The sequence below is a fragment of the Leguminivora glycinivorella genome, chromosome 5 (assembly GCF_023078275.1).
Source record: "Leguminivora glycinivorella isolate SPB_JAAS2020 chromosome 5, LegGlyc_1.1, whole genome shotgun sequence".
Lineage (NCBI taxonomy): Eukaryota > Metazoa > Arthropoda > Insecta > Lepidoptera > Tortricidae > Leguminivora > Leguminivora glycinivorella.
Window position 1 is genome coordinate 13,687,594 of NC_062975.1, and position 25,725 is coordinate 13,713,318.

The 25,725-nt window shown below is 38.0% G+C and overlaps 1 protein-coding gene across 1 annotated transcript in view; it reads right to left on the bottom strand.

Moving 5' to 3' along the window:
- The window catches only part of LOC125226395, a 190,294-nt gene that overhangs the window by 14,677 nt on the left and 149,892 nt on the right, over window positions 1-25,725 (bottom strand). Inside the window, exons 27-42 of the mRNA XM_048130367.1 lie at window positions 25,459-25,645; window positions 24,326-24,440; window positions 20,100-20,254; window positions 8,705-8,808; window positions 7,841-8,014; window positions 5,952-6,146; window positions 5,753-5,861; window positions 5,468-5,647; window positions 5,251-5,388; window positions 4,883-5,040; window positions 4,612-4,799; window positions 3,395-3,542; window positions 2,562-2,648; window positions 2,178-2,289; window positions 1,697-1,847; window positions 1,375-1,478 (exon numbers count right to left, since the gene is read on the bottom strand). Of these exons, the coding sequence (XP_047986324.1) occupies window positions 1,375-1,478; window positions 1,697-1,847; window positions 2,178-2,289; window positions 2,562-2,648; window positions 3,395-3,542; window positions 4,612-4,799; window positions 4,883-5,040; window positions 5,251-5,388; window positions 5,468-5,647; window positions 5,753-5,861; window positions 5,952-6,146; window positions 7,841-8,014; window positions 8,705-8,808; window positions 20,100-20,254; window positions 24,326-24,440; window positions 25,459-25,645 (2,305 nt within the window). The remainder of the gene's footprint in view (window positions 1-1,374; window positions 1,479-1,696; window positions 1,848-2,177; window positions 2,290-2,561; window positions 2,649-3,394; window positions 3,543-4,611; window positions 4,800-4,882; window positions 5,041-5,250; window positions 5,389-5,467; window positions 5,648-5,752; window positions 5,862-5,951; window positions 6,147-7,840; window positions 8,015-8,704; window positions 8,809-20,099; window positions 20,255-24,325; window positions 24,441-25,458; window positions 25,646-25,725) is intronic.

Consider the following 25,725-nt stretch of genomic DNA (forward strand, 5'->3'; position numbering starts at 1 on the left):
CCATTTCAGTCAACGTCAGTACTTAGTAGGAAAGTATATTGTATATATAATATATTATATTCGCCTTATAGTGTCTATATCAGACTATTTATGGTGCAATGTCCGAGAAACATCGCAAAGTATATTGATAGTGATTGAAATGGCATATCTTTACGAAATTTTTCGTGCTTTTTCGTGAAAATACTATAATTATGAAAGCATTATACAATACCTACAATACATCTGTAAACGAAGTAGATCTGAAAAAACTGAAAGAGTGAAAAGTAACGAAATAGCAATACATAGATGGTCTTCCTTTATAGATGGTGTTTACCACATTGACCGTAAACAAGTATTTACTGCAGATTGATATCTAAGGCAGTGTTATAAACTTATAAAAATGCGTTATCGGCCTAATGGATCGTGATCGTTAATAGGAAGATTTACACATAACTAAATATTTTTTCCTAGTTTTTTAGACCAATAGCACGATTTCCAACTTAGTCATCTAATAATCAGAACCAAAAGTGATCAAATATTTTTAGACGTGAATTTGATCGAATTCATTCTTTTCATAATGACGGCTGTTGGTGCAAATATCTCGAATGGGCACGTCTTCAAGTGTTTCGATGCTGCTTCTGTCCGAAGAGGTCAGAATCGAATGATGAGCAGTCAAAGACTTTCGTCTCGACTTAGGGGACTTGCCCCTAGGCTTATGCTAGGAGGTTTTGCTTTGTTTTTTCCCAGAAAGGTAGCATTGCACACATGTCGGGTGCTCAATGGCTTTAGTAATAGATTCTGTGGACTTTGACACCACAATACCCATCTTGATTGCCTTGTCTTCTGCTTTAGCAAGTTGGGAGTAGTGCGTCATGCGGTCAAGCGAGTTAGTTCCAAGCCTAGCCAGTTTTTCTCCGCTCGATTTCGAAGACCGACGACTCACATTAGGAGATTTACAAGGTGATCTATCAAAACTCGCTTGAGGGGTTCGCATTATTCCTTTCTTAGGAGCCGGTTTTGGGGAACGCGACCTGTCCATGCTGTTTTCGCGAGATTTCATAATGCTGCCACGTGGAGATCTAGAGCCATCGAAACTTTGTTGCGGGGAACGAGACTTATCAATGGATCCACGAGGCGACTTGGACTGGTCAATGCTACCTCTAGGTGACCGATGTAAAGTTTTGCTGTGCTTCAAGCTAGATTTGTTAGGGGATTTACAGACTATAACTTTGGTGACTCGGTCACGGTCCGGTGATAGATCCATGGATCTGTTGGGCGACTTATCCCTATTAATACTGCTGCCGCTGCATGATCGAATGACTTTAATCTTTTTCTCGGACGTGGTGGAGCTTTTTCTTTCTGGCGAGGATTTAAGTGACTGCGACTCCTGCTTACCGAGTTCTTTGACCATGGTGGGCTGGTACTGCGTGGGCTGGTGCGAGGACTGGATCAACTTGGCCTGGCTGCCGGTGCTGCCGGCGCTCAGCGTCGACGTCGTGCTGCGAAAGCGCATACAATGTGACGTGAATACATGTATCAGGTGTAATACTTAAAGCAGTCAGTAGTGACATATGTATGAGTAAAATCAAGCAAACCTACATAAATTTAGAGCGCGTGGAAGAAATCAAAATAATATTAAGTGTAAAGAGTGGCCAATTCGAATCGGTGTAGGTAATGACATGTGTTGAAAGTGGTTAACCCATACATATGCTGGTACCTTAATGTCAGATGGTTGGGAGTTCTGCCTAACCCTCGCTTGGGAGGAGGTTGCGGGTGCTCGTCCTCGCCCTCGGACTTGGAGCCGGGGTCCGACTTGTCGGTGTCGGGCGGCGGCGGCGGCGGCGCGCGCTTTACACTGGCTTGGGTATCTAGTGGGGACGGAGAAGGAATGGACCGATGTTAGTAACATTAGTGATCCCATGCACTGGCAAATATTAGTTCAAAACATTTAAGGCGCACAAAGACAACATAAACACAATATTTCTCATGTTATTAAAGAGTCAGAAGGATTACATTACGCAAAGTGGAAGATAAATTCAATCGAACTTCCCATCAAATCATGCTTTATAAATCCTATGCGTCTTCCTACACCTTTAAAAATACAAAAATTGGTCCAACACTGAGGGCGTGAGACACGAACACTGATACACAAACACAAGCTTAGTAAAGAGATTTGTTCGTACATTTCCGGGACTCACCGGCGGCGTCCCCGAGCGTTTTGCTGCGGTGCCGGAACACGGGCTCGTCTGCGAGCGCCTCTTGAGGTGGCTCCTCGGCATCTTGGGAGTTTTCGCGCGAAAGATCACCGACCTGAAATTGATGTCAATTTTTATGTACCTATTCTAGTCCAAACAGTATGTTTGATAAAATACTTCTTATATAAAACAAAATGTGGGTAGCGTCGAGAAAGGGTAGTTAATGCCCTTCCATTACATTTTGCTTGGCTCGTCGTGATCTTGATGGCGGCGCCACCAGGTCAAAATTAGAGACATAGTTTTAGCTGTCAAACCACTCCTCCATTCCTAAATTAGGTAACTAAATGTACGTATGATGTAACTTTACACTAAATATTGTGCGTGTACCTCAATGTTGCCGGCTGATAACCGCTGCCCCGAAGTTTTCGGTTTTTTCGTTTTCCCAAGTGTTTGAGATCCTTGCATCACTTGCACCTATAAAAAAAATTGCAATTTTAAAATAGTACGAACAAGTGTTGTAGATTTTTACATTTAAATTTAGAAACTAAGTTTTTTTAAGTAGGTGATAACTGATAAGCTAACAAAGATAACATAATATGACAAAGAATATCAATGTTTTTGGAATAGGGGGAACAAGTTTTAAACTTAATCAAAAGTGGATTACCTCATGTAGGTACATCTCTTGTTTGGACATAGTTTAAGAAAATATGCTGCTATAGTTTTTCCGAGTATGTGTCAGCACATTTACCTGGTGTTTCGGGCGGTCTAGCTCGAGTGTGTGCGGTGTTCGCGGCGGCATGAGGGGCCGGTCGGTTCGTGGGCAGCGTCATGTTGCGAACTGACTCGCGAATGATCTGCCGGAACGTCTTCAGGAACGCGTTCCGCAAATGTTAACACTCAACCTACCTGGTGTTTCGGGCGGTCTCGCTCGAGCGTGTGCGGTGCTCGCGGCGGCATGGGGGCCGGTCGGTTCGTGGGCAGCGCCATGTTGCGAACTGACTCGCGAATGATCTGCCGGATCGTCTTCAGGAACGCTTTCCGCAAATGTTAACACTCAACCTACCTGGTGTTTCGGGCGGTCTCGCTCGAGCGTGTGCGGTGCTCGCGGCGGCATGGGGGCCGGTCGGTTCGTGGGCAGCGTCATGTTGCGAACTGACTCGCGAATGATCTGCCGGATAGTTTTGAGGAACGCGTTCCGGAAATGTTAACACTCAACTTACCTGGTGTTTCGGGCGGTCTCGCTCGAGCGTGTGCGGTGCTCGCGGCGGCATGGGGGCCGGTCGGTTCGTGGGCAGCGCCATGTTGCGAACTGACTCGCGAATGATCTGCCGGATCGTCTTCAGGAACGCGTTCCGGAAATCTGCGGTGCTGTACAGAAAAATACAGATATGAGTAGTAGTTGGAGTTTGACTATTTGAATTAAATGATAGAAATATAATAAAAAAGAATACTCTAATCAAATGCTGCAAGATTTCTAATTAAAAAATATGTTCTTAGTCAAGTTGGCCACTTGTACGCTTCAAGGTTAGCCAACTAACCGCGATTTACATGTTGAAGCCACAGCTAAAATTGTAGGAACGGTTAGTCATAGGTTAGTTGGCTATACCTGGAACGTGCACGTAAACCTTAGTATAATAAATATACCTAGATATTTTTCTGGCACGAACGAAGTGACACTAGTGACTTCCTTCCGATATTTTAGTTCGTCGATAACTTACATTATAATATGTCACTAATTACTATAATTATGTCATTAATTATTGCCGTGGCACTGGATGTTGAGTAGTTTCATGTGCTCTTATAGGCTTGAATTTATGTGTATAAATAACATTTAATGTTTTATACAAATGTCACATGTTTGAAAATAAATGGACAATAATAATAAAACGAACCATATTTTAATAGTTTACATAACTCCTTACATGGTTAATCAAGATTTTAGAGATTATTATTAGAAATAATTAATAACCTTGCGTAAGGCTCTTTATCGATAAAGGGATTGTCGATGTTTTTATTTTATCCACAAGAGTGCAAAGTATAAATTCATACAAATTGTAACTTGATGTCCTTAGCTGGTTGGTAGAATTTACCTATAAATGATGATTTTGAATCATAAATATTGAATAAAATGATGGAATTGATTTAGTTTGATGTTTTATAGTCAATATTTTGTTCGTGTTGGTGTGGTGAAAAATTTTGTGTTTCACTCGGTGGCAAAGTTTGTTTAATCTTCGTGCCTTGAAACCCTCGCAACGCTCAAGATTCCACTTTTTAACATATACTATATATGTATATATATAAACATAACTTCTGTCCATGTTTTTCTTATAATTATATGATGCTTTCTTTCGTGCATGGAATCAAATATTTTATTTTAACTACAGGCAAGTTCCCTATTCCTATTATCTATTATTATAGGTACACCGAAGTGCCATACCTGTTTGACAGCACGTAAACCTTCTCAGAGCGCCGCTGTAGCTGACTGCGCAAATGGATGAGCTCCCAAAGGAAGTGGCTGTCCATATCTTTCGCAGACGACGCTCGCACTTGGACCTCTGTCACCGGAATCAACACTTGATATCGAATTATCTCTACCTCGTTCGAATTATTCTTTGAAGATACTCCCTGCGAAGTTAAATAAAGTTGTACTTAATTGTAACTTTGCCCTGGAAATTTATGTCAAATAACTTTTCAAACTCCAACCTTACCATTAACTTTTTCTTTTGTCTCAGTCTTTCTTTACAGAGGAAGACAACGGCTGATTTAAATACAAAGCACATAGCGTGCAGTTCCAATCCTTTCTTTATTTTACCTAAAAAGTCTGAAATATTTAACCATTCTACACCTCCGTAGTATAACAAATCACCTGAAAATAAAAAAAATAAACATCAGTTATCTATAAGGTTTATTTTAAAAGAAAAATATAATAATTTCAAACGCAGGGAAGACCTATGGATGAGTAATTGTGTTTATTACTGGTTGAATCGTCAAGATGTATTATAATTTCATTACACGCGACATACTTAATCCTTAGTTTTAGAATACGGTACCTATATTTTTCGTTCAAAATACTCACCAGGACTTAGATCTATTGGTTGCTTGCAAGACTTTTGGTGTTGTCTAAACAAGTGATCAAATATAGCACCATATTCTTCATGTATTCGTTGCATCTCATTGATGTGTTCAGCAACTTTCTCCATGCCTTTCAAAGCCTCTGAAATATTTAAATGAGTTTGTAAACAAGCGTGTTTTCTTTAATATGTAAATACAGTGGGAAGTCGCTACACTCTTACCTACTAAATGTAGATGTTCTTCGGAATTTGCATCAGTCAGATTTCTCAATTGCTGGAGCAGTAATGGGTACTTAAGTATCCGCTGAATTGGTTTAATTAAGTACGACTCCAAAGTTGACGAATGTTGTTGTTTTGGATTTCTGGCAGCCAAGAATTCTTGCAGTGCCTGATTGCCTTCATCTGTTCCAAATTAAATTAATTTAGTTACATCAACTACTATTAAAAGTTCTGCTTGTATTAAATAGAAGTTAATGTTAATTGAAGTTAAAACAAGGCGAAACTTACTTGGATGTAAAACCTTTTGTGCTTTACTGTGACTAGCGCAGAACGAGCTATATAATTTAAAGTGATTTACGTAGTAGAGGAAGGCATTTCCCACGGCGAACAGAATATTCTGAAAGAAACAAGTTATTTTTGAGTATCGTCCCTACACGTATTTAGGTAGTATACCGAGAGTTTGTAATAAACAGGGCGCAGCAATTACCTTAAATTGGTTTGAAATTTCAAAGTGATGGAAGTTGGGCTCCGATTCAAGCGCTTCCTCTAAGTTTTGCAGAAATTGCCGCTGGAACGTTACAATCTCCTGGATGTTTCCGAACAGCGCGTTGATCTCGGCATTCGATAAAAAAGTCTCCCTTTTCAGAGGCTCCAAGTAATTCTCTAATAAATTGTTAAGGTGCTGCAAATGGAAAATGTTTATTATTAAGCGTCGCTTAACTGAATATCGGGTGCCTAGTTAATTCATTTTACGGGATCAGACTACGGTTTAGTAGAAGATTTGTAGTTAAATGAAGCGCAGGTGCGACCGGCTTTACCAAGTTTAAATACATTTTGTAAATCCATTATAACTTTTCGGTTTAATGAATATTTATGTCAGCAAAAACAATTTCGTCACGGTTTAAATTCATTTATATGGTGACGTGTGTATGTTGTAATGTGTTGGCTCGTTAGTCAAGCAATATGCATACTTAAAAGAGTTGTGTTCGAGTTAAAGGAACGCAGCGAATACCAATGTGCGATATTGCGAGCACCAGCCCGCGCTCGCGCCCGCCCGGAGATAACAAGTGGCACAAGTATGCCAAGTTAACAGATTCCGGCTGAATAACGCGGAACGCGGAAATGGCCCAAACATGTCGATTGGGAGTGCCTTTATAAATACGTTCGCAGTGCTATTCCTTGTTAAATATTATCTTCATCGTGATGTCAATGGATACAGTTTGCTTACAAAGCGGTGAATTAATAAGAATGTTGAAACTAATTTTAACTATAATGGCGGAGAATATAACTATTTATGATAAAGGATAAACATCAAAACCAATATGCCAGAACCATTAGTTTCAAATTCCGCTCAACGCAGCCCTGCGGATGTGAATGAAATACGAGTAGAATCCGTGACGGATTTTCACATTGCAAACAAAAACTCCGATCTTTTTATTCCAAGCGAAGAGAGATTCCAAAGGCGGCTCTACATCCATAATTATTCTTTCAGACAACTGGCGGCCAATCAAACCCTTTGTGTGGGATGCTCTATGCCCCTTATTTAAACTAGCGATCCGGCAGAGCATTGTTCGCTGCATGTTTGCGATCACTGTTCACCAGGGCAGTTCCAACGTACGAAGATTGATATCAGCATGATATTTAGATCATGTTACAGTTATCGTGCGTCTCACCCGCACCAATAATTGTACACAGGAACAAAAGATGCGATATCCGAATGAGCTACGTACATAATGCTGGTATCAGTGTGCAGTGTACGTTCGAATTTGCTTGCATGTGTCATTGTTAGCATATTCATGTATCTAAGTCTTGTTAAAACAAAGCCGTGCTTCAGATGCAAAGTAATGGAGATGAATATGATTATGCTAACTTCGTTAAGCCCCAGGAGGATGTTTTTCTGAAGTGTTCTCTTTGTTTTAGCGATACCAGTGAATGTAACTAGTAGAGTTCATAACCCACTTATTTCTCTCATGGGGTTTCACAACTGTTTACTCGTCGAACAAAACTAACCGAACCTAACTCATACCTAATTAATTGTATTCGCAACAAATGAAACAAACTTATATAATTAAGTAATACGTGCAGGGTTTTTTGTTCTTCGTAAGTATCTTTGTCTAATACATCGCGTAGATAAATATACTTTTTTGAAAACTAAAAGAAATAGAAATATAAGCATGTATTTTTTCTGTTATTCACGACATTATAACCTAATTTATGTAGTAGTCAAAGAGGTTAAGGGCTATATTTTAAGGTTTCTATTTTCTGCATAATTTACCCCTTTCTTTTAGCCATAAACGAAATTGAGTCTACCTAACAAATTATAAATATTATATGTAAACTTTATGAAGAAAATCTAAGTACGTAAAAGTATATTACCTTGACATAAGCGCGTTCAGTGTCGACAAGTTCCGACAGCACCTTCCTCAGCTTATCGGCGTCGGAGAGGTGTCGCGAGGGCGTGCCGGCGGCAGCGCTAGCCACGCTGCCCGTCGGGCTGCCGCGGCGGGTCTCCGCCGGCGACCGGCACCAGCCCGTCACTTGCTCCGCGCTCTGACGACCACGTGGACACTTCTATTAATGCCCACCGAGTTAGATGACTGTCTGTTCGCGAGAACATTCCACGACACGACACCGACGGCCACGGCGCGACATTCATGCGGGTACGCTCGCAAGTGAAGTCTTTTAACATTAGCATGAGCTTCTACGGTCAGTGGTGAGAAGTGATTATATGGAATTCTAATGATTTTATGAAATGCTTTCCTACTGATTAGCGAGAAGGGAGTAGCGATGAGCAAGTTTTTTTTTGTTGGTTAGTTTTTCTTAGAAATCGCCAACAGTATTAATAAAGTATAGCTATCTTTATTAGGTAAGCTCTTTGATTGAGAACTGAAAATCGATAGTCGCCTTCTTGCTGATGGTCGGACAGATAAGATAAATATGAAATTCATATGCTAAAAGACTTCATCTCGGAACCGTACAATGTGACTGCGTGCGTTGATTGGTTTTAAAAAACGTGCTGTGTGGTGTACGCATATAACAGGGTAGGCCAAATTATATCCCATTCCATTTTCCGGACGATTATTATTTCCGGGGGAGACATTAGGACATTACCATGCAGGTGCCGTAACGTAATAAAACGGGAAATACTCGGGGAGATAAAGATAATTGAATTGGGAATCAAGTCACACAAGGTGGGTTAGTAGGGTGGAAAACTTATATTTATTGTTTTATGGACTGTACCTTGAGCAGGTTTTCTATCTCGAACGAGTTGGTCCGGGAACTGACTTTGGGCGGTCCGGATACGTCCCCGTGCCCATCCGCATCCGGGCTGTACAACTCCTTGCCTGTTGTATAAATATTATAATTAAAATAACGTGTTTACATTACATAAGAAACTGGTAAAAAATATTTTGCTAAATAGGAGACAGAAAATACATATTGCTGGTAGTAGTTACAAACTCCGGTTCTAATCAATAAATTCTCTGTGATTTATGCACACAAAGGGATATTCAATTGCATTGTAATATCAAATTCTAAATAAATAAGCAATGTTCGACGCGCAGTATTTGCTACAACAAACTCGCTGGAAATGTAAATAGCTAGTAACGTTTTCTTGGAAGGTTATCTCGATACAATAACGTATGTACGTGTATATTCTAGCTAAAATAGGTCACCCGTTGTCAAAGATTTCAATATCATAGTCGGAAATTACCCGCTCGCGGTGAAACTTTTATGCAGAGGGACGCTTTATGACAAGTAACACAATGAGTTTTGGCCGCAGCAAGTCAACACTGGCGCAAGCAAATATCCCGAGGTAGGGTCGCGGCCTTTACACGACAGTCGGGGTGGCCGCGATGTTTTAAAATACCTACCGGAGGCGCGAGGCCGTTTTCAGGTATTCTAAATGTTAACGTAACGCGCATTTTGGTTGCTGCTTTGACGACTTCAAATAGCAGCTAGATGTGGGTACTTAAGGCCAATTCCATCTTGTGACTAAGAGCGGAGTAATTGTTTTTTTTTTTAAATATAGGCAAGCTAAAAATGCCTCAATCGTTAAACTTATTAATTAAATTACTTAACGTTTATATTACTTTATGTGTTTTCAATGCATAAAAAGCAGTGCCAATTATTTAAAACATATATTTACCTATCTCCAATTTCAGGATAATCGTTTGTTCAAAATCTCAAATAACAAATGTTAATGTTTTCTTATACGCTAAATTAGTTGCCCTGTTACAGTTTATTCATTAATCTTAATTTACTACCCTCAGGTACCTACTGCTGAAATGGCTTCTCCGCCCTGCAACCCTAATTACGTAAATCTACCCTAATGAAAATATGTTACTTTTTTACTCGGATTTCTTTATTTATTTTATGTATTTTCAGGCTAATTAAGAGACTGATGAAGATTAATGTTATATTATGACAGCAAACGCTCTTAAAACTTCTTCATCATCTTTGAAAATGAAAAATAAACAACTTACAAAAAGGAAAAGCCCTACTTTTTTACTAGACAACATAATTTCACACGGGAATACGACACGACGGAAGAAAAATGAAACAATCAGAAGTTGAGAAAAAAAGCGTCATGAAAATAATAAATGAAAGGCTTTTTTGCTACACGTATTGAATACGCATCATTAGAAGGGAGCAAAACAGAAGAGTGAGGGTCTAAATTGTCTCGTTAGGCTGAAATGTCATAATAAATAACGTGGCACGGCCGAGAGCGGCATTGTTCTGTTCGCTCGCCTCCTCGCGCGCGCTGCGCCAGCTCGCCAAGCGCTCTCAGCCCCAATATATGGAGGATAAACGTCATAAAACAAACAACAACTACGACACGAGTCGATACGTTGACATAATGAACACGCACGGTGGTATACATCATTGTTAACGCTTCGAAAGTGCCACAATTTCGAAACAGTAGTTTCAAATAATAATCCGCGGTACACTTGTTGCCCAAAGAGAAAAAGGCTTCGGGGATATAAAACAGAATTTATGTAGAGTCGGCCTCGTTTATTTGAATAGAATTTACAAGCGGACTACATAAAGTGCCTTATAAATATTGGAGAATTAAAAGAAAGCTGGCTCTGAACAAGAAATATAGGCCAAGGTTGATTATAATTCGTGCAGCGAGGGCTCCGTTTTTCTCTTTCACGTTTTTTCTGTGAATGATTTTGAGAGGGTTGAAGCTTTATATGAATTACAGCAAAAACATGTTTTTTTGTATTAAAGAGGCGGGTAAGGATGACACGGAATATTATGAATTTGGGCTGAATGCGATAGAATTTACAATTTAATATTAAAACGCAAACGCGAGAGTATTGCGAATATTTCAAATGAATTTGAGTAAACATATACGTCTGTGCGAGTAAGTGTAAATTATATGCGAGGATCATAAACCCAAATTTCATATCGTGTATGGATGTGTATATCTATATCTTCTTAGATGTACTAAATAGGGTGGTATTAACGATAAAATCAATAAATGCCAAAGTAGCGGAGGCAGTAATGTTGTAATCTGCGATGCACAAATACTACTGGCTGACAGCCACAATACCAAGTCAATGAAGGTTGGGTATCGGGAATGGTGCCAAGTATTATTACGCAGACATGAAGATTGAAGAGTTGCTTGTTAAGCGGCAACCGCAATACCAAATGAATGATGACTCCAATTTCAGTGTGGAAGGAAATGAAGTCCATATTTTCACCCAGTGAGATTATTGGTGGAATGCTGTGGATGTTATCAAAAGTTTTAAATTTACGGCTGATTAAATTACTTTCTCGGTTTCATGTTCGGAGTAAGGTGGAAATTGGACATGTTTTACTGTTCTAGAATTGCCGTTGAATGTTTACGAAAACGCTGATATTCAGTACACATCTTGTGCCAGCTAATACATAAATTAGCTAATATAAAGGCTAGTAGAAATTATAAGGTACATAAGTACATAACTAATTATATTTTTTTCTTATAACAAGACATGGGCTTAATAAGGCACATAATAAGGTACGCATTTTGTCCTAGAAACTCGACGTAAAGCATGTGGTTTAGACAGCATTGACTTAATCCTCCCGAGTACCAATTACGATTTCGGACAAATGCTACTAGAAAATTCACAAAGTGCGTACAAGACGACACAATTGCGAAAAAAAATTGTACAGTGCGAACCTCAACGACACATGATCCACAAAGCAGAATATCTAGACATAGTCTAGCCACTGTTATTTAAAAAAAATAAAGTTCATGATCTGTGTATGGCGGCCATTTAGAGAATGTGGCATGGTGCTTACGCTAACTCCGACTTTGATGTCGAATTTAACTATCATACACTGTTTATATCGATCTGGTTTAGGCACTGTTCAAACACCATGAATGTCTATTAGACATTGGCCTATGCCTAATTTTTTTATCTATTTCTCTCATCCTGCTTGTATCAAAAATTTACGGCAAACCAAAGAGGACTCTTAAAAAATATATTTTGGCAGCATATTAACCTTTGTTTGTCGAAATCGTACAAAAAGTCTTTGAGATATTCTCAAATTAAGCCAGATTAGGGGTTGTCCGAAATGTATTTGCTAGACCTTAATGAAAGTACCATAAAGTCCCTAAAATAAAAAAAAATATCAGACCTTATATCAAATAGTATCTACTTACCAATAACTTCAGATCATACTCTCGGACCATAATAATACAAAATTATGCACATGTCAACATTTAGACGAGGTTTGTTGTGTCCCTATAATTAACGATACACTCCTTACACTAGTACAGGTAACGCTTCACACGTGTTTTTACTTGGAAGGCAAAGCTTTTGAAAAAAACCGAAAAGTTTCGGTGTCCGGATATTTACAAAAATATTCACTTTATTATTGATTGTTTAAAACTCTTATTCATTTTGAATGACCTACCTAACTGTAGGTCTTTATACCAATTTACTCAACACTTTATACCACCAAAGTTTATAATAGTAGTATACTACTCTTATAAGATTAATTGAATATTGATATAGGTATATTCATAATGGTGGGTAGTCAAGTTTGCAGTAGGTAGGTGAGGCTAACAAGCATGCAATGCTAAAGTTTATGATTGATTACCCGCATAACTTCCGATCTCGTAACAATAACGATGTATGATGGAACGGCGAGTACCTATAAAACAACGCTACACGGACACCAGTCCCGTCCGTCGTAAAATAAAGCACAGAGGCGAAGCGGCAATAATTTGCAAATTCTATTGATTCAGACCCATTGTCCTAGAATGGTCGATTTGTTCGCAGAGGCCTTTCTACACGCTGCTGCGACACGACAATACGCCCGGGCGAGGCTGCGGTTTGTCTCTTCCAAAAGGAATTTCACACTCGTATGTGGGTATGGCACGAGTATCTTTGTCTTTGTACCTGCACAACCTGTCTCGTAACGAAGCTGTATACCTATACAACGGTCCTTTGCATTATTGCTACGCTAAAAAGTCTGTAAAAATATGTTTTTTTTTTTAATCTGCGAATCCTTGTAATAGAACACTCTGTTTACTTAGTAAATCCGTTCCCTGAACTGTGAAAGCTTTGCCGCTTTATGTTTTGAAAGAAAATAAAGGTAATACACAAGACAAGAGAGTAAAGTAGGAATTATTTACTCTTATACTCAGTCGTTTGCGGGCCGGGCGTGTGAGAGGGCGAGCGGTCGGTGATCCTTCACCCTCGCTGAATTACGCATAATTGGAAAGGTGTTTGTGGTCCACAGAAATCTGTTCAAATTTGTACGTTGTATAATGGAATCTTAGTAGCAAAGCTGGGTACAATCGAAGATTATTCAAATATTTGCATATTTAAATGCTCAAACTGTAAGGTATTAATGCTAAAATTACATAAATGCCGATTTAATTAATTCGTTTAATGTAACCTTGCTCAACGAATTGTAATTGTAATTTCTATTGATAATTTTAATTTGTTCTACCGTCAAGCTGTCGGCGAAATTAATTAAACAACAAATTTGAGTTTAGGAAGATATACGTATTCCGTATACAGGGTGTCCCACGGCGATGCCACATGGAGGGAAAGTACCTTAAATATCATAGATAGCATATTTTGCTGAAAGAAGACTTTATTTTAATTTCAAAACCTAGTAAAAGTGCATTCAAATTTTTTTAATTTTTACTATGAGGACTTATACAGGCTGTATTTTGATAGCGGGTCAGTAAGGCCGGTATGAGATCCCGTAGTTCTACATGAAAATAGTCTAAGGGGACCATCCATCAATTTCAAATTGATGAAAAATGGCATTTACGGATTTTGGAAAAAACATACAGGGTGCGAGAAAAAGGGCATTTATGACAAACTTTTTTTTTTGACGCCAATTGATCCCATTCCTATCCAGGATCAAAAGCTTGTATGGGACCAAAAAAAATTTCCGGCTCGAAAAGTCACAAATCACGAAAAACTTTTCCCATACAATTTGTATGAATTTTTTTTTCCACATGGTATTTTTATGATGCCAATCGACTCCATTCCTATTCAGTATCAATAATTGCTTAGGGGTCAACTCACGACAATGCACCAAAAAAAAAAAGTTTACTGACCCGCTATCAAAATACAGCCTGTATAAGTCCTCATAGTAAAAATTAAAAAAAATTGAATCCACTTTTACTAGGTTTTGAAAATAAAATAAAGTCTTTTTTTAGCAAAATATGCTATCTATGATATTTAAGGTACTTTCCCTCCATGTGGCATCGCCGTGGGACACCCTGTATATAAATTCTCCTTATAAGACATAAGATATAAGATTACAATTAAAACATGATGTTTCTTTTTTAGATTCGTGTACTAGTAGCTATACCTAGGTATTTGGCGAGTTGAGTGGATTTTTAAACTTAAGTAAGCCAATGTAAATAATTTCTTAAGCTGACTAACGAGTTCTAAATTCATAAAGAGGCCTATTTTTTCGATAGATTAGATATAAATCCAACATTAATTCATTAAAACTTTTTAGCCTTTTAGCGTTAATACCCTTTGCCCTCAAGTATTCTGAAAGCAAGTAAAACGCGTAACAAAGGAGTCATAAATGCCTACCCTATTTAAGTTTGTTTAACCCCCGGATAGCTCGCAGACAAAAAGGTCTGTAATAAAATGATCGTATCTCAAGTCGTAATTCAAATTGAGTTCACTTTGGAGGTTCTAGCTTTAAATTTTATGAGTTTTACGTGAGAATATCATTTACAATTTAATAATATCGTAACATTGTATGTACCTACTATACGGGGATTGTCCGGGGGATGATAACGGAATTCAGTTTGCGGGTAGATATGTATGCACACAAACAGTATGAACTTTCAGATACCTTACATTTTATCTAAATATCTATGTTATAAATCTGGATGCTATAACTACATTCATTTAAAATGTATTATTTATTTAATTTGTATGTATTAATTATAATTTGTGTATTGTCTCACTAAATTTTCTTATAAGTTTTATTTTAGTGAATAATTAAAAATAAATCAGATTATGTATAACAATTCTTAGCAGAACAATCACTGAGTATTAATAAATTATTTGTATTTGTATTAATTATAATTTGTGTATTGTCTCACTAAATGCAGATTGCAGACAACGAGTACTTGGGTAATGGAGGTAGTCAATGCAGCTAAATAATTATCAATTTAGACTTTTGTAGGATTTTGATGAACTATTTTTTAAAAATCTTTCTGCACAAAGAAAAACACCGTACAAAAGGCGAACTTTGCCAGTCAACCTCTACCAGTCAACCATTAGGCAAAGCAGAAAAGTTGTAAACTATCCGATTTAAATAAAACATAATACGTTTTATTCAAGGATAATTTATACAGGGTGGGGCCTGTAACAAAAGCAAAAGATTAAACTGTAGGCTATACTCCTTAAACTGACCAACATTTGTTCAGTGACTTTTAAAAATTATGAAGTCTTTAATTTTTTTATTTTTCATAAAAAAAAATATTAGCTTCAATGTACGCCATTATTGTTGTCATTGACGTTGTCTGTCACACTTTAGACTTAACAGAATTCGCAATACATTACCTCTTAGAAAAAACTTTCAATGGTAATAAAAATCAAAATACAAGTTATTTTTAAAAGTTGCTGAACAAATGTTGATCAGTATAAGGAGAATAGCTTACAGTTTAATTTTTTGCTTTTGTTACAGGCCCCACTCTGTATAGGATTTACAATCTTCATACTAAGAATCGTACCTCGATTTTTTAGCGCCACCTATTAAATGCGAAACAGTGCCATCTAGTTTTAAGCCTAAAAGTCCCATACATTTCAGGGGTACGCTTTTTTGTATCGACTTTATCTGTCCTGTTAAGGACTGTATCGTTAAGTATAAGGACAAAACAAACCTCGTCTAAATGTTGACATGTGCATAATTTTGTATTATTATGTTCCGAGAGTATGATCTCAAGTACTATTTGATATAAGAAGGTCTGATATTTTTTTTATTTTAGGGACTTTATGGTACTTTCATTAAGGTCTAGCAAATAAATTTCGGACAACCCCTATCTGGCTTAATTTGAGAATATTTCAATGACTCTTTGTACGATTTCAACAAACAAAGGTTAATATGCTGCCAAAATATATTCTTTAAGAGTCCTCTTCATGGTTTTTCCAATTGGGTACTTGTAAAACGCAATTTTGAGCAACGTTCCGGATTGCCGTAAATTTTTGATGCTAGCAGGATGAGAGAAACAGATAAAAAAATTAGCCATAGGCCAAAGTCTAATTGACATTCATGGTGTTTGAACAGTGCTTAAACGAGATCGATATAAACAATGTATGATAGTCAAATTCGACATCAAAGTCGGAGTTAGAGTAAGCACCATGCCACATTCTCTAAATGGCCGCCATACACAGATCCTGAACTATATTTTTTTTAAATACATAACAGTGGCTAGACTATGTCCAGATATTCTGCTTTGTGGGTCATGTGTCGTTGAGGTTCGCACCATACAATTTTTTTTCGCAATCGTATCGTCTTTTACGCACTTTGTGAATTTTCTAGTAGCATTTATCCGGAATCGTAATTGGTACTCGGGAGGATTAAGTCAATACTGTCTAAACCATATGCTTTACGTCGAGTTTCTAGGACAAAATGTGTACCTTATTATGTGCCTTATCAAGCCCATGGCTTGTTATAAGAAAAAAATATAATAGCAAATAAATACGGCTACTCAAAGTTGTCTTCATACTTAACGATACAGTTTTAACTATAAAACTCCCGTGAGACTCATACATATTTAAAAATATTTTAAGCGGGTTACTCACGTATTAAGTCGATATAGCGTTCGACATGTTTCGGCTCAATTTCGAGAGCCTTTCTCAAGAGTAGCGACACCCCGCCTTTACATGTCGAGAGCGCGACGCATACTGCGGGCGCTTGCTCGGTGCGCGCGGCTGCTGAGGACAGGCGCAGGGGGGGTCGGCGGCGCGGGCGACGTCACCGTGGCGAGATCGGAGCTACCCACTATGTTACTTTTGTCAGAACACGTATTGGATTCGGACACGACGCACTATGTAAGATTTGATAGGGTAACCGTACTGGCGCGAGAAAAGTTCTTCGTTCAGCGGAAAATACGGGAAGCTATAGAAATTAGTCGTCATCCTAATTTCAATCGTGACAGTGGTTGGTCGGTGCCACCGAGTTGGAAAACAGTTCTAGGCACTACGTCGGTCCCCAGTGTAAACGCACCCTTAACAAGTGACGTAATAAGTGTTGTGTGCAATCCTGCTTTTGACAAAAGTAACATAGTGGGTAGCTCCGATCTCGCCACGGTGACGTCGCCCGCGCCGCCGACCCCCTGCTACTCTTGAGAAAGGCTCTCGAAATTGAGCCGAAACATGTCTTATATCGTCCTTGGTTTTATTGAAGCAGAAACATTCCACGTAACTGTGACTTAGGTGACTACTTCGTTGCATGGTTATTTATTTATCAAACAAATTGAAATTTTAATAATTAGTCATGTTGAATGTTCTTAAACTTCCATTTCTATTAACTAATAAAGTATGCTGCAACTAATTGGAAACTTTCATTACCCACTCTGTTACATGGAGTTACCCAGGAGACGAACATATTATCCAATCAATACTGTACATCATATTTGTGTACATTGTCACGTTCGTGAGCCAGTTTGATTCGGCCGGAGCATACCAAGCGCCTGCGTGCGGTTGCGCGGTTGATTGGTTTACTTCTCGCAGTGGCATAGTGTTACGGTGCAGGAATTATGACTACCGAGGCGTTGTATTCTGTACAACTAATAGCACGAGTTTCGTAGCAGGTGCTACGTCAATATTGTGATGTTGTAAGACAGTTTGGAGTTAGAGCGCTACGATATAAACTGTGATATTGTAGCTTACGGCGGTCTGATACAAAAAAAGTCTTAAAATTTCCCTAAAACTGATATTTAACGATGAAAAGTTACGTTTTTGTTTGAAGCAGCTATGAAGTCTACGATCGTAGCGCTACTAATACGATTGCCTTAAATGCTATAAATGAGATTTAAAGGGTATTTCAACACTTTGCCGAACTGGTTAGTTCACAAAATCAAATATAAGTATGCATTAATTGGGTTTCTTGTAGTAAATGTTTGCTTAAAATAGTCGCTCGTTATATTCTAAACCGAATGAGTGACGTATAGAAATTAGATTCAAAAGGTACCATCTTTTACACAAATATGCGAGAGGGCTACGCACGGCTGGTCCGTATTGAGCGTGTAAAATTAAATTCCAATGGCCCTCGTCCACGAGTGGCCTTCGTACTTTCAAAATCAATTATTGATTTTTTTATTGATAGCTAAAGCTTGGCACGTGAATAAAAATGTACAAGCGAGACACGTGAGTAAATAAATAATCAATATGACATCATTCATCAATGTCACTCGAATGAGTTAAAACATTTTTCTTGGTAACGGACTATTATACGACCCAGAGTATTTCAAAGAAAAATATTCTTTTTGCTTTTATTAATTTTATATAAATACAGATTACTCAATCCGGCTTCGCTCGCGTTAGAAACAGACAAAAAGTAGCGTATGTCACTCTCCATCCCTTCAACTATCTCCACTTAAAAAATCACGTCAATTCGTCGCTCCACTTTGCTTTTTCAGTAGGCACAGATGGTGCTTTTTTTTATGCACTAGTGCGAAAAAAGTGGTTGATTTTTTGTCAAGTAAACATCGGAGGGCCATCTATACTGAAAAAAGTCTTACAATACACGTGCTAAAAGGAAATTCGTAACTCGTGACGATTTAAAACACTCCCTTCGGTTGTGTTTTAATTTATCGCCACTCGTTTCGAACTTATTCGTATCTTTTACCACATTCTTACAATGTACATACGATCGGTATGAAACATTCCTTGTTAGCATAATTGTATAGTTATCTTTAAGTTTGCAGCTGCGTTGCCAACTAGTCCGCACCAGGCACTCAGTGCAGCCAGCCTTACGGCTTCAATAAAAAAATAGTCTATCGGCTTACTTTATCCAATCACGACGCCAAGTTCAATTTGAACTCAGGAAAGCGTAGGTATTTATTTTATATGAAAAACTGGTTTTTATGTGAATCATAAATCTCATTTGCAACCAATGGTAATACTAGAGAAGTTTACAGAATATATATTGTATTATATATATGATACCAAACCGTGATTACGTAATCAAAATGAGCCTCAAATTTTCCAATAAACTAACGGCTTATTATTTACATGCGACATAAGTATTAAAGGCGTTGGTTGGCAAGAGCTTGCAACCAGTTCAACAAAAAAATCAGTGGAACACTCGTAAGTAATAAAATTATATCAAAGTTTAGTGTTAATATATTCGAATTGGCCAGCTTGTATCCATTTTGTGTGGACGTTGCCGGGCAGAAGGCAACAACGCCTATTATTCTATAAATTATCAAAGCGCAGCTTTCATTCACAAACTTAACAACGTTATGTGTGCTACACCGAAACTGGTATTCGTAGCATTCTTGGTCTCAAAATAACCGAAATCTCATGTATACGTCGTCGTCATCGCACGGCGTATCGGTGCACTCAAATACTTTGCTTTGACGTGTCAATTATTCTAACTCGAGTAACTAAAATATACGTAGAAGAATACCCTGATCTTATTCCTACTAGTCGTCTTTTAGTATAAATAATATTGAGTATTCTTCCGAATATTATTTTAAAGCAAGGGAAGGTTTATGTACTTCGTATTAGAAGAATGACAAAATATAAAAACCTCTGTAATAATAAAAAACGAATACCTAATAAGGATTGAAAATCACAGACACTCGTAGATGCCAAAAGTACGTTTGGTTTGGAAGTACTTACTTCAAAGTTTGCTAAGCGACTCATTGTTTAGGCTGCAAGTAAGTAAATACTCATTCTACCTGCGTGCGTAGCCAAATGCTCACGATAATATCTGTTTCGTAACTATCTATCTCTATCGCTCTTGTGTATTGGAGCGACAAAGCTACATTGAATTTCTGTCGGCGGCGTCTGGCGTCGCCGATTGCCATTGGGCTAGGCCGGCTGGAGACCCTTTTCTCGGATTCGATAGTCGAGGCGGTGGACACCGGCAGGATTCAGGCGAATCGATTATTTCAGTTTGCTAAATGCTACATGGTACTCACTCCAAGCCGGTGCCGGGACGATGAGGCCGGAGATCATATCGTCGGAGATGACAGGCGGATCCGTCGGCGGCGGCGGGCACACGAGCGAGTCGATTATGTCGTCGGTGGCGGCTCGCATCATTCCTGCTAGCTCGGGTGGCTCCGTGCGTGATGACCTGGACAAAAACGTTTCTTTAATAATATCCAGGCCCGTATTTGAAGTCTTCAATTTATCAGGACCCCATCTCCATCCATTTCAACTATTTGCCAGGTGACTTGTGGGCCTAAGGGGTAATACGGCACTGCTATATCGGTAAATGGAAATACAACTTGTTTTTCTGTTTAAGTTGTCTACATAACCAGAAAACTTGAAAAGATACCAATAATATTACATTGCAGTAACATTACACTAATGTAAAAAACTTCATTTAAAATTTCATTTTAATTATTTTAATACGTTATAATTTACATTACCATATATTTTGACATGCCATGACATTTTGTAATTCTTGTATTCTTTTATTTTTATTTTATTAGTGTAAGTTATGTTAGCGTATACACCTGTAAAGGTATTGTTCAGTGGAACTGTTTTATAATATGCACCTGTACCTGCTATTGTAACCTGAATTAACATATACGCAATAAATCATTCATTCATTCATTCAAAATATTACTTAGTTGGCGTGCATTTACTTCATACCAATTGTTCGTAAGTTTAAATACTTATTACTTATTTTCAAGTCAGTTTTTCTTCTAATTGGCCTGAAAGTTGCCGTTAACTTTAGGAAATGAAAAAATATTTTTTCCCCTCACTAGCTCGGAAACACGTGTTTTGTCCTTTAATACTAGCTGGTAAAAACGCATTTTATCCACTAGTGGGTAAAATAATTTGACTTTGAATAAAGTCAAATTAACTGCTTTAAAATTGATATGAGTAGGTGAATCTAGTAATAAAGATGATTTACCACCTGTGGAACTACTGGAAGTAGTGATAAACGCATTTTTTGCGTTGTAGCTTCCTCGCTATAGTGAGGGGAAAAGTTTTGTGCTACACTCGGGTGCAAATGTATTTTACTTCTCGTGTGTTGAAAAACTCGCAAGTTCAGGATTCTATTCTCGAACCACTCGCTTCGCTCGTGGTTCAACTATAGAATCCTTTCACTTGCTCGTTTTTCAATTCCACACTCGGCGGCAAATAACTATTTTGTTAGGTACTTCTGATCAAACGTATTCTTTATACGTGGCTAATTAAAAAAAAACAGTTTTGAAAAGTTAACGTCGTTGTCGGGGTACAAACCAGTTCAGAAATAAGCTTGAAATAACTTCGTCGGGTTGTTTTAGAAAACTATAGCATTCATAGACAAAAGTAAACTTTTAGTTTCAGTGAATATTCCATAGAGTGGATGAGTTAAAAGTTCATTAGTTAGTTAAAAGAATATTAACAAACAAAATAGTGTTCTTGCTGTAGTCTAGAGACAGCCAACCTAAAGTTAGAGAGGTGTGTTATATTTTACAGATTAGTTTTATCGTTACATTTATTCACAATGGAAAACCTGATTTTAGTTGCCCTACCTTGTTAAATTAATCAATTTAATCATAGTAGATCTTGCGTTTAGCTTTAAATAATTATTTTTAATTAACTACTAAAATTCTATAAAATCGGCTATGTTAGTGGTTCTTTATCAAACATGGGCTATGTTTGGCAAAGCTAGTACAAAGTAAGTTTAAAACCATACCAATATTGACTGTACTCCGGAGCGTAGCTTTGAATACCGACCACCGAATCTGCTAGTATTTTATAAATCTCCTACAACATGACCTGAATATGAAAATAGTATCCATACGTCGACAGCAAAAATAATTGAATGCGTTTTTTGCAGTATCTAAAAACCGAGCAATTTATTTTTATCGTGCTACATGATATTCATCAACAGATTTTGTTGCAAAATTATTGGGAAATATTCTTGCTAGTAGTCTATTCGGAAAGATAAAAGTCGTACATATCATTTCAAAACTCTTCTCTTTCCGCACCGACTCTATACTTGACGTACGTAATTGTTTATCTAAGTGCGGATTTCATTATAGCGCCGTTGTGTGTTCATACCGCAATGCACATCTCAGTGTGCCACGTTTGCGATCAGCATATCTGTCAGAACGACGTAAAGCCTAGTCCACAATAGCGCGCTTTCATGTTCATCTAGCGTTCGTAATTCAGTCTCGATGGCTGCGATAAAACGCACTTATTGTTTACACATGTGCGCTTTAGTAGCACACCAATGCGAATTCGGTGTGCACTAGGGGCATTTGCATTTGTTAATCCAGATTTAGAATACGTGATGTTGCATCCGTTATGCATTATGGCGTTTTAGGCGTTATATTAATCCGGCGTGCACGTAGCTTAACGTTCGCACTCGGATATGAGCTCGCCAGCATCCTTAACAAACGTAACGTAACATAATCCAATTGTACAGACAATTAACATAAATGAGACGTCTCGAATTTACCCCGTTATTATTCAACTCGCTCGACAGTACATTATTCATCACACTTTGCACACCCATTGTGTTGTTGGAAATCGGTATCAAATGTACAATATTAAGTCACTACGTCTTATTCAGTGTAACACATAAAAACGGGGAGCAATTTGACATATCGCTTCGATGCTATTAGGTCTATCGTGATTTAATATTATTCGGTAAAAAAAAAAACGGCTTAAAAGAAAGGGACTGCCTAAATATAAATTACAAATGACAAAAACAAAAATCCCCGGTTAAAATGCTACAGAATATTTAATATTTAGACAGTGAGCAAACTTAATGATTAACGGCACGGCCCACATTCAGAAACAAAAGGACCGTCTGAAAACCGGAACGGCTTTATGATATAGCGATAAGATAGAACTCACAACAATAACACCAAGTCGCAAACGTTTGTTCCGAGGCGACATTTGTTGGGAACCATTAGTTACGACTGTAATTCAGGCGGCGACTCTCAATTGCAGCTATTAAATTCACGAATATTTCGCCTCCACTTTGAGCTTATACCTAGTGTAACTTGATCTAGATTTTTTTATAAAATGGGCAAAATTAACGGTAGCACTTATAATGGTTCTTAAAGCAATGCGCGGTGAATTAGTGCACAATGCCAGCGCCGCAGCAAGTAAATACTACGCAGAAAGGATGATGTAAACCCTTTAAACGCTTTAAGCTATCGCTATCTTTGTCGTTCTACTACGTCAAAGCGGAAGAGTGAGCTAAAACCTTGTCAAGTGCAAACTACGCTTGCAAATGAAGGGTGCTGCTGGCAGCTTCCTTTTTATAAAGCGCAGTTGCCTGTGTCATTTTGTAAGCGGATAAACAGCGACTATTATTTCAAAGAGGCAAAAGTTAATAAAATAGTTATAAATATCTAATTACGTTGTCCGTTTACGATTTTCTTGACGGCCAGTTAAGCTATAGGAAAATAGGTGTATCCGAAGGATAATAAACTTTTGATGTCAAAAGTCTGTGAGGAACGTTAAGAACTTATATACGAGTTTATTGCAGCTACCGCGAAACCCTTAAACACAGCGATCGGCAGCGGGTGATTGTTTTATAACTGGTGCGGCGGAGGACAGCGCAGGGCGAGGCAGGGCTGCAGGCTATGTAGGTCGCAGCGAGCGCTTCAGTAAACTTGTGGCGGCCGCGAAAGGTCAGGTGTATGAGGGCGGGAAACGCCGATGAACAGCCTTTCCACTCTGCCCCGACTCGCCCTGCCGCGCCACGCCACACTTTAACTTCCGCTTTATTATCCTCGCAACCAGCTTCCTATTCCTCCGGCGCAGTTTAAATATAAAACCTTTTCTCGCGCAATTCATATCTGAGGGGTTCCTTCCGAGTTGGGGAGGAAATTTTTGTTTATTTGTCCAGTACGAACTAAATGCAATTTGCATTTACCGTAGCCTAGCAGCATAAAAGGCAAATTATTTGGCACCAACTTCGCAATGTTGAAAGAGTGAAATGAGCTTTTCATACTGGACTAAATTTAAAATGAAGCCGTTAAGTAAACATGTTCACTGAGATAAAGCTTTGCATTCTAAAAAGCTAGAGCATTTCATTAGGTGACCCAAACTGTTTTCAGGAAACGTTTTATGTGACGACAGGACATGATCAGTGTTTCTGATTAATGGAGTGTAACTCGACAACTAACATCCAACCGTACGGAAATCAAAAAGTAAATGGTCTCGTATTCAGAGACAGCAAACATACCTCATCATCATGACGAGCGAGAGTTCCTCTTGCAATACGCTCTCCAAGTACATCATATCTAGGTCAGATACGATCGCTCCGTTGATCACCATTATCTCGTCGCCTTTGATTATACCTGACACAACAAGAGTTTTATAAACTGCACAGTGTATTTTTAACTTATCGGGGATGCGCTTATTTGAAATTGAAAATAGCGCGAGCGTTAGAAATCGAATTATGTATAACCTTATAAAGTTGTACATTTTTTGCTCTGGTTGAAACTAGGGCAGACTAGGCACTAAAGATATAAAATGACTGCAATCTCTTTTTAGTCTTTGTAAATAAATTGATTTTCATAATTATATCGTTTCTACTAGATTTGTTATTCTGTGAGATGATCCAAAAGTTTGTTCTCTCATAGGCTTCATGGGGGAAGTGGCTAACACGATTGAAGCATGATAAAGTCCCCAAAAACAAACTGGGACAAAGTTCGCTAACATTTTTTGCGAACTTAGTAAAGTTGTGTACACTTCCAGTGTGTTACGAAACTAGTTTTTGTCATGTGTTACTGCCCAAATATTTATGAAAGAAAAATAACATTTAAAATGTATGTACCTACAGTGAATTAATTTATTTTAAACTATTATGAAATTATAAATACCTCTATCTTATAACTTATAATCAGTTACATGAAAATATAAAAGAAGAAAAAGTTTTACTCTTATATTATATACCTTAAAAATATTTACCAATAGACAAATTTACTCAAGAGGGTAGAGACTTATCGTTGGAAATATTGAAAGATGGTTTACGGTGAAACAGGTCAAAACAAACAACATATTTCAGCAGGTATTTGTGTAAGTTTACTTGACCTATATGGTGGGAAATAAAATAACATTGATGGGAAGTAAGTACAAAAATCGTTTATGTTTCGTTACACCTGGGTACCAGTAGAATAAGTGTCATAAAAATAATATTAAAACATTAAGTCAATGTCAATTCATAATCGACAACTTCAATCATGGTAATTATAACTTGCATCATGTATTACCAAATTTGATTTTCAAAAAACAAGATGGGAGGTGATAGAACTATGAAACACAGAAAATAAAAATTACAAATTTAATTTACAGAGTACAGTTGTGACTACTGACCGTTTTGCATGGCTACACTCTTGTCCTCGACGCGGCTGACGTAACAGCAGAGCTCATCTTGGCGCTCAGCGTTCTCAATGAGCTCGGCCTCCACGCTGAAGCCCCACATCTGTTCCAGGGTGTTCCTCTGCAGCTCCACTTGGTACAGGATCTTGGCGCACACCTCCACTACTTCGTGGGTGTGTAACTAACGAGATAAAAGGAAAAGATCAAAATTTTGAAAGCGCTAAGCTATTCTAAGCTCTTTGTCCCCGAAATTAGGTGGCA